The following is a 9,999-nucleotide window of genomic DNA, read 5'->3' as shown; positions in this document are numbered from 1 at the left end:
CAGCATTATCCCCTACCGCCACACATAGACACAGCATTATCCTCTACCACCACCCATGGACACAACATTATCCCCTACCGCCACCAATAGACACAGCATTATCCCCTACCACCACCCATAGACACAGCATTATCCTCTACCACCACCCATAGACCCAACATTATCCTCTACCACCACCCATAGACCCAACATTATCCTCTACCACCACCCATAGACACAACATTATCCTCTACTGCCACCCATGGACACAGCATTATCCCCTACCACCACCCATATACCCAACATTATCCCCTACCACCACCCATATACCCAACATTATCCTCTACCACCACCCATAGACACAACATTATCCCCTATCGCCACCCATAGACACAACATTATCCCCTATCGCCACCCATAGACACAACATTATCCCCTATCGCCACATTTACATTTACATTACATTTACATTTAAGTCATTTAGCAGACGCTCTTATCCAGAGCGACTTACAAATTGGTGAATTCACCTTCTGACATCCAGTGGAACAGCCACTTACAATAGTGCATCTAAATCATTTAAAGGGGGGGAGAGAAGGATTACTTATCCTATCCTAGGTATTCCTTGAAGAGTGGGGTTTCAGGTGTCTCCGGAAGGTGGTGATTGACTCCGCTGTCCTGGCGTCGTGAGGGAGTTTGTTCCACCATTGGGGGGGCCAGAGCAGCGAACAGTTTTGACTGGGCTGAGCGGGAACTGTACTTCCTCAGTGGTAGGGAGGCGAGCAGGCCAGAGGTGGATGAACGCAGTGTCCTTGTTTGGGTGTAGGGCCTGGATCAGAGCCTGGAGGTACTGCGTGTGCCGTTCCCCTCACAGCTCCGTAGGCAAGCACCATGGTCTTGTAGCGGATCGAGCTTCAACTGGAAGCCAGTGGAGAGAGCGGAGGAGCGGGGTGACGTGAGAGAACTTGGGAAGGTTGAACACCAGACGGGCTGCGGCGTTCTGGATGAGTTGTAGGGTTTAATGGCACAGGCAGGGAGCCCAGCCAACAGCGGTTGCAGTAATCCAGACGGGAGATGACAAGTGCCTGGATTAGGACCTGCGCCGCTTCCTGTGTGAGGCAGGGTCGTACTCTGCGGATGTTGTAGAGCATGAACCTACAGGAACGGGCCACCGCCATGATGTTGGTTGAGAACGACAGGGTGTTGTCCAGGATCACGCCAAGGTTCTTAGCGCTCTGGGAGGAGGACACAATGGAGTTGTCAACCGTGATGGCGAGATCATGGAACGGGCAGTCCTTCCCCGGGAGGAAGAGCAGCTCCGTCTTGCCGAGGTTCAGCTTGAGGTGGTGATCCGTCATCCACACTGATATGTCTGCCACCCATAGACACAGCATTATCTCCTACCACCACCCATAGACACAGCATTATCCCCTACCACCACCCATAGACACAGCATTATCTCATATTGCCACCGATAGTCTCAACATTATCATCCACCGCCACCCATAGACCCAGCATTATCCTCTACCGCCACCAATAGACACAGCATTATCCCCTACCGCCACCCATAGACACAACATTATACCCTATCGCCACCCATAGACACAGCATTATCCCCTACCGCCACCCATAGACACAGCATTATCTCCTATCGCCGCCCATATAATCAACATTATCCCCTATCGCCACCCATAGATCAACATTATCCCCTATCGCCACCCGTAGACCCAACATTATCCTCTACCACTAGAGGGCAGTATTGAACATTAGTGCTCTGGGTGGAAGTTCAAGTTGCCCTCATTCACCCCCCAATCCTTAACCATTAGGGTTCACAACGTTACACTTAGTGCTCCCAATGTCAGTCAAAATACACTCCCTGTAAATCAATCCAGAGTTCAACACATAACACACACTCTGGGTGACCCTAGTGTGTGTTTGGGGTTGTGTCTACCAGGACTGTGTGTAGTGTGTGTTTGGGGTTGTGTCTACCAGGACTGTGTGTAGTGTGTGTTTTGGGGTTGTGTCTGTGAGGTGCCTGGCGGGCGGTAGGGTCAGAGAGGTCGTCTGTGTCAGGTTGCAGAGGGGTGGCAGGACGACCCCAGGCAGGGCTAGGGTTTATTGTGACGGGGGGGGGGGTCAGTACTCTCCAGGTCAGTACTCTGCAGGAGCTTCCTGTTCCCGTCAACACATTTAGACCCTGTTAGACCTTATACTGTACCGTTAGCCCTGAGTCAACCCTCTAGCTGCCTGTTCAGTCAACACGTTTAGACCCTGTTAGACCATATACTGTACCGTTAGCCCTGAGTCAACCCTCTAGCTGCCTGTTCAGTCAACACATTTAGACCCTGTTAGACCATATACTGTACCGTTAGCCCTGAGTCAACCCTCTAGCTGTCTTCTCAGTCAACACATTTAGACCCTGTTAGACCATATACTGTACCGTTAGCCCTGAGTCAACCCTCTAGATGCCTTCTCAGTCAACACATTTAGACCCTGTTAGACCATATACTGTACCGTTAGCCCTGAGTCAACCCTCTAGCTTCCTGTTCCCGTCAACACATTTAGACCCTGTTAGACCATATACTGTACCGTTAGCCCTGAGTCAACCCTCTAGCTTCCTGTTCCCGTCAACACATTTAGACCCTGTTAGACCATATACTGTACCGTTAGCCCTGAGTCAACCCTCTAGCTGCCTGTTCCCGTCAACACATTTAGACCCTGTTAGACCATATACTGTACCGTTAGCCCTGAGTCAACCCTCTAGCTGCCTGTTCCCGTCAACACGTTTAGACCCTGTTAGACCATATACTGTACCGTTAGCCCTGAGTCAACCCTCTAGCTTCCTGTTCCCGTCAACACGTTTAGACCCTGTTAGACCATATACTGTACCGTTAGCCCTGAGTCAACCCTCTAGCTGCTTGTTCAGTCAACCCTCTAGCTGCCTGATCAGTCAACCCTCTAGCTGCTTGTTCAGTCAACCCTCTAGCTGCCTGTTCAGTCAACCCTCTAGCTGCCTGTTCAGTCAACCCTCTAGCTGCCTGTTTATTCAACCCTCTAGCTGCCTGTTCAGTCAACCCTCTAGCTGCCTGTTCAGTCAACTCTCTAGCTGCCTGTTCAGTCAACACATTTAGACCCTGTTAGACCATATACTGTACCGTTAGCCCTGAGTCAACGCTCTAGCTGCCTCTTCAGTCAACACATTTAGACCCTGTTAGACCATATACTGTACCGTTAGCCCTGAGTCAACCCTCTAGCTGCCTGTTCAGTCAACACATTTAGACCCTGTTAGACCATATACTGTACCGTTAGCCCTGAGTCAACCCTCTAGCTTCCTGTTCCCGTCAACACGTTTAGACCCTGTTAGACCATATACTGTACCGTTAGCCCTGAGTCAACCCTCTAGCTGCCTGTTCAGTCAACACATTTAGACCCTGTTAGACCTGTGTGGCTCAGTCGGTAGAGCATGGCGCTTGCAACGCCAAGCGTCGTGGGTTCGATTCCCGCTGGGGCCACCCATATGTAAAAGTAGTGGCCCCAGCCGACTTGTAAGTCGCTTTGGACAAAAGCGTCTGCTAAATGGGATATATTATATATATTATATACTGTACCGTTAGCCCTGAGTCAACCCTCTAGCTGCCTGTTCAGTCAACACATTTAGACCCTGTTAGACCATATACTGTACCGTTAGCCCTGAGTCAACCCTCTAGCTGCCTCTTCAGTCAACACATTTAGACCCTGTTAGACCATATACTGTACCGTTAGCCCTGAGTCAACCCTCTAGCTGTCTCTTCAGTCAACCCTCTAGCTGCCTGTTCAGTCAACCCTCTAGCTGTCTCTTCAGTCAACCCTCTAGCTGCTTGTTCAGTCAACCCTCTAGCTGTCTCTTCAGTCAACCCTCTAGCTGCCTGTTCAGTCAACACATTTAGACCCTGTTAGACCATATACTGTACCGTTAGCCCTGAGTCAACCCTCTAGCTGCCTCTTCAGTCAACACATTTAGACCTGTTAGACCATATACTGTACCGTTAGCCCTGGAGTCCAACCCTCTAGCTGCCTCTTCAGTCAACACATTTAGACCCTGTTAGACCATATACTGTGGTGGCCCTGGAGTCAACCCTCTAGCTGCCTGTTCAGTCAACACATTTAGACATTAGACCATATACTGTGCCGTTAGCCCTGAGTCAACCCTCTAGCTAATTTGTTCAGTCAACACATTTAGACCCTGTTAGACCATATACTGTACCGTTAGCCCTGAGTCAACCCTCTAGCTTCCTGTTCCCGTCAACACGTTTAGACCCTGTTAGACCATATACTGTACCGTTAGCCCTGGAGTCAACCCTCTAGCTGCCTGTTCAGTCAACACATTTAGACCCTGTTAGACCATATACTGTGCCGTTAGCCCTGAGTCAACCCTCTAGCTGCCTGTTCCGTCCCATACGTTTAGACCCTGTTAGACCATATGCTGTACCGTTAGCCCTGGAGTCAACCCTCCAGCTGCCTCCATTAGTCAACCGTTAGACCCTGTTAGACCATATACTGTACCGTTAGCCCTGAGTCAACCCTCTAGCTGCCTGTTCAGTCAACCCTCTAGCTTCCTGTTCCCGTCAACACATTTAGACCCTGTTAGACCATATACTGTACCGTTAGCCCTGAGTCAACCCTCTAGCTGCCTGTTCAGTCAACCCTCTAGCTGCCTCTTCAGTCAACCCTCTAGCTGTCTGTTCAGTCAACCTTCTAGCTGCCTGTTCAGTCAACCCTCTAGCTGTCTGATCTGTCAACCCTCTAGATGCCTGTTCAGTCAACCCTCTAGATGTCTGTTCAGTCAACCCTCTAGATGCCTGATCTGTCAACCCTCTAGATGCCTGTTCAGTCTACCTTCTAGCTGCCTGTTCAGTCAACCCTCTAGCTGCCTGTTCAGTCAACCCTCTAGCTGCCTGTTCAGTCAACCCTCTAGCTGCCTGTTCAGTCAACCTTCTAGCTGCCTGTTCAGTCAACCCTCTAGCTGCCTGTTCAGTCAACCCTCTAGCTGCCTGTTCAGTCAACTCTCTAGCTGCCTATTCAGTCAACCCTCTAGCTGCCTGATCAGTCAACCCTCTAGCTGCCTGCTCAGTCAACCCTCTAGCTGCCTGTTCAGTCAACCCTCTAGCTGCCTGATCAGTCAACCCTCTAGCTGCCTGTTCAGTCAACCCTCTAGCTGCCTGATCAGTCAACCCTCTAGATGTCGGTTCGGTCAACCCTCTAGCTGCCTGTTCAGTCAACCCTCTAGCTGCCTGATCAGTCAACCCTCTAGCTGCCTGCTCAGTCAACCCTCTAGCTGCCTGTTCAGTCAACCCTCTAGCTGCCTGTTCAGTCAACCCTCTAGCTGCCTGATCAGTCAACCCTCTAGATGTCGGTTCGGTCAGCCCTCTAGCTGCCTGATCAGTCAACCCTCTAGCTGCCTGATCAGTCAACCTCTAGATGTCGGTTCGTCAGCCCTCTAGCTGCCTGTTCAGTCAACCCTCTAGCTGCCTGATCAGTCAACCCTCTAGATGTCGGTTCGGTCAACCCTCTAGCTGCCTGTTCAGTCAACCCTCTAGCTGCCTGATCAGTCAACCCTCTAGATGTCGGTTCGGTCAACCCTCTAGCTGCCTGTTCAGTCAACCCTCTAGCTGCCTGATCAGTCAACCCTCTAGATGTCGGTTCGGTCAGCTGCTGTTCAGTCAACCCTCTAGCTGCCTGTTCAACAGATCGGTTAGGTCAACCCTCTAGCTGCCTGTTCAGTCAGCCCTCTAGCTGCCTGTTCGGTCAGCCCTCTAGCTGCCTGTTCAGTCAACCCTCTAGCTGCCTGTTCGGTCAACCCTCTAGCTGTCTGTTCAGTCAACCCTCTAGCTGCCTGTTCAGTCAACCCTCTAGCTGCCTGTTCAGTCAACCCTCTAGCTGCCTGTTCAGTCAACCCTCTAGCTGCCTGATCAGTCAACCCTCTAGCTGCCTGTTCGGTCAACCCTCTAGCTGCCTGATCAGTCAACCCTCTAGATGTCGGTTCGGTCAACCCTCTAGCTGCCTGTTCAGTCAACCCTCTAGCTGCCTGATCAGTCAACCCTCTAGATGTCGGTTCGGTCAACCCTCTAGCTGCCTGTTCAGTCAACCCTCTAGCTGCCTGATCAGTCAACCCTCTAGATGTCGGTTCGGTCAACCCTCTAGCTGCCTGATCAGTCAACCCTCTAGCTGCCTGATCAGTCAACCCTCTAGATGTCGGTTCGGTCAACCCTCTAGCTGCCTGTTCAGTCAACCCTCTAGCTGTCTGTTCAGTCAACCCTCTAGCTGCCTGTTCAGTCAACCCTCTAGCTGCCTGTTCAGTCAACCCTCTAGCTGTCTGTTCAGTCAACCCTCTAGCTGCCTGTTCAGTCAACCCTCTAGCTGCCTGTTCAGTCAACCCTCTAGCTGCCTGTTCAGTCAACCCTCTAGCTGCCTGATCAGTCAACCCTCTAGCTGCCTGTTCAGTCAACCCTCTAGCTGCCTGTTCAGTCAACCCTCTAGCTGCCTGTTCAGTCAACCCTCTAGCTGCCTGTTCAGTCAACCCTCTAGCTGCCTGATCAGTCAACCCTCTAGCTGCCTGTTCGGTCAACCCTCTAGATAGCTGCTGTCTACTCAGTGTGCCACCTGAACACAGGTCAGTCAGTCACAACACTTGAACAGGATCTGTCTGACCCAGGTCAGCCCAGCCCAGGTCAACCCAGGTCAGGTCAGCCCAGGTCAGCCCAGCCCAGGTCAACCTAGGTCAGCCCGTGTGAACCTAACCTCTCTGAGGACAGATCAGAGCCAGATGACTGACATTCTCTCAGAGCACACTGCTGATTTAGGGTGTGTGTGCCTCTCTCTCTCTCTCTCTCTCTCTCTCTCTCTCTGTCTCTCGCTCTCTTCTGTCTCTGTCTCTCTGTCTCTCTGTCTCTCTCTCTTCTCTCTCTCTTTCTCTCTCTCTTTCTCTCTCTCTCTCTTTCTCTCTCTCTCTCTGTCTCTCTGTCTGTGTGTGTCTCTCTCTCTCTCTTCCTCTCTCTCTCTCTCTCTCCTCTCTCTCTAACTCTCCTATCTGTGTTTACTGTAGAGGTCTAACTCTCCTATCATCTGTGTTTACTGTAGAGGTCTAACTCTCCTACCGTCTGTGTTTACTGTAGAGAGGTCTAACTCTCCTATCATCTGTGTTTACTGTAGAAGAGGTCTAACTCTCCTATCATCTGTGTTTACTATAGAGAGGTCTAACTCTCCTATCATCTGTGTTTACTATAGAGAGGTCTAACTCTCCTACCAACTATTGTCTTTACTGCTTGTAGATGATGTGTAAATGACACTAGTCTATATTCTGTCTGTCTGTTGCTGTCAGCGCCACTTCACCTAGTCACATTCTGGGTCTGAGTAGATGTACTGAGTAGATGTTGTGTGTAGGTGGTTTTCCTACCAGGGTTTGGCTGTCTCTACATAGATGTCGTCCATCAGGATGGCACAATCATCCTGCCCTGGCACCAGAGGGCAGCGTGGACTCTGTCATGAAGCTGTGTGACTTGGGTAACCTCCTAACCCCTTACCTCTAACCCCTAACCTCTACACCCTAACCCCTACCCTCTACCCCTAACCTCTAAACCCTAACCCTTACCCTCTACCCCTAACCTCTAAACCCTAACCCTTACCCTCTAAACCCTAACCTCTAAACCCTAACCCCTACCCTCTAACCCTAATCTCTAACCCCTACCCTCTACCCCTAACCTCTAAACCCTAACCCTTAACCTCTAAACCCTAACCTCTAAACCCTAACCCCTACCCTCTAACCCCTATCCCTACCTCTAACGCCTAACATCTAATCCCTAACCTCTAACCCCTAACCCTACCTCTAACGCCTAACATCCAACCCCTAACGCCTAACCCCTAACCTTTAACCTCTAACCCCTAACCTCTAACCCTAATCCCTAACCCAGTTTGAACTCTGTCATGAGCCTTCACAACAGGTACCAGTCCTTATAATCCTCTAACCCCTAACCTCTATCCACTAGCCCCTAACCTCTAACCCTTAACCTCTAAACCCTAACCTCTAACCCCTAACCTCCAAACCCTAATCCCTAACCCAGCATGATCCTGCACAACAGGTACCAGTCCTTATAACCCTCTAATCCCCAACCTCTGACCCCAAACCCCCAACCTCTAACCTCTAACCACCAACTCCTAACCACCAACTCCCAACCTCTAACCCCCAACCCCTAACCTCTATCCCTAACCTCTAATCCCTAACCTCTAACCCCCAACCTCTAACCCCCAAACCTTAACCACCAACCCCCAACTTCTAATCGCTAACCTCTAACCCCAACCTCTAATCGCTAACCTCTAACCCCCAATGCCTAACCTCTAACCTTTAACCCCTAGCCTTTAACCTCTAACCCTACTACAGGAGAGACAAACAATACATTATATTTGTATGATAATAAAATATATGATTTTTGGTTTGTTTTAATGTAATGTTTAATTGATAATGATGAGCAGTTAATTGTAACAACATTAGCAGGTCATAGTTCACCCTGACAAAGGATGCAGGACATATTGTCTTTCACCACTGGGGGGCACTGTAACCCCCTTTCTGTGTAAACCCCAGCCATTTTTTGCATTGATTTATCAACAAAAATTGTTTTTAAATTTAAAGGATCAACATAACTGATTGGTATCTGTCTCTCAGGACGTCCAATCGGAAGCTGGCGTTCAGGGTGTTGCTGAGCGAGGCCAGTGTGTCGCTGAGTGATGACATCACCAGTCGTTCGGGTTCCGTGGAGCTCTTGAGGCTGACTCTGTCCAAGCTGCTACTGAACCTGTGTCCTGCCCGTCTGGGTGACTCTGGCATGGGGGCTGGTCACCGCCGGGATGGGAGAGGCCTGTCTGGTCGAAGTCCACTGTGCCAGCCTGCAGGTGGGTCGACTCGCATTTATAGGTCACCTGACGAAGGCCGCTTATAGGTCACCTGACGAAGGCCGCTTAGTAGGTCACCTGACGAAGGCTGTTTATAGGTCACCTGACGAAGGCCAGTTTTATAGGTCACCTGACGAAGGCTGTTTATTGGTCACCTGACGAAGGCTGTTTATAGGTCACCTGACGAAGGCTGTTTATAGGTCACCTGACGAAGGCAGTTTATAGGTCACCTGACGAAGACTATGTATAGGTCACCTGACGAAGGCTGTTTATTGGTCACCCGACGAAGGCTGTTTATTGGTCACCTGACGAAGGCTGTTTATTGGTCACCTGACGAAGGCTGTTTATTGGTCACCTGACGAAGGCTGTTTATAGGTCACCTGACGAAGGCTGTTTATAGGTCACCTGACGAAGGCTGTTTGTAGGTCACCTGACGAAGGCTGTTTATTGGTCACCTGACGAAGGCTGTTTATTGGTCACCTGACGAAGGCTGTTTATAGGTCACCTGACGAAGACTGTTTGTAGGTCACCTGACGAAGGCTGTTTGTAGGTCACCTGACGAAGACTATGTATAGGTCACCTGATGAAGGCTGTTTCAGCCAAAACAGTGTATCTGCATGAAGGCGTAAAGCACAGGAGCAACACGGAGGCTTTTATCTCTTCATCGACTGTGAAATAACACAAAACATCTTCTGTAAAATAGAAAAATAGAAAAGGTTCATTTCCTTCTTCAGCCGTCTAAATATCTTCCTGTGTTCAGTATAGATCTACACTATATATATCTATATTAACTAGATATTCCTCTGTTCTCTTCCAGCTGGATAACTACAGTATAGATCTACACTATATATATCTATATTAACTAGATATTCCTCTGTTCTCTTCCAGCTGGATAACTACAGTATAGATCTACACTATATATATCTATATTAACTAGATGTTCTCTTCCAGGTGGATAACTACAGTATAGATCTACACTATATATATCTATATTAACTAGATATTCCTCTGTTCTCTTCCAGCTGGATAACTACAGTATAGATCTACACTATATATATCTATATTAACTAGGTATTCCTCTGTTCTCTTCCAGGTGGATAA

General features: G+C 49.5%; 1 protein-coding gene across 1 annotated transcript in view; it reads left to right on the top strand.

Moving 5' to 3' along the window:
* LOC135532706 (intermembrane lipid transfer protein VPS13B-like) overlaps positions 1-9,999 on the top strand; it is a 12,316-nt gene extending 2,317 nt beyond the window's left edge. Inside the window, exons 3-5 of the mRNA XM_064960172.1 lie at positions 7,396-7,484; positions 8,672-8,898; positions 9,992-9,999. Coding sequence (XP_064816244.1) covers positions 7,396-7,484; positions 8,672-8,898; positions 9,992-9,999 — 324 coding nt within the window. The remainder of the gene's footprint in view (positions 1-7,395; positions 7,485-8,671; positions 8,899-9,991) is intronic.

Source organism: Oncorhynchus masou, unplaced genomic scaffold (assembly GCF_036934945.1).
Source record: "Oncorhynchus masou masou isolate Uvic2021 unplaced genomic scaffold, UVic_Omas_1.1 unplaced_scaffold_1993, whole genome shotgun sequence".
Classification (NCBI taxonomy): domain Eukaryota; kingdom Metazoa; phylum Chordata; class Actinopteri; order Salmoniformes; family Salmonidae; genus Oncorhynchus; species Oncorhynchus masou.
This window is presented reverse-complemented; position numbering and strand designations above follow the sequence as displayed.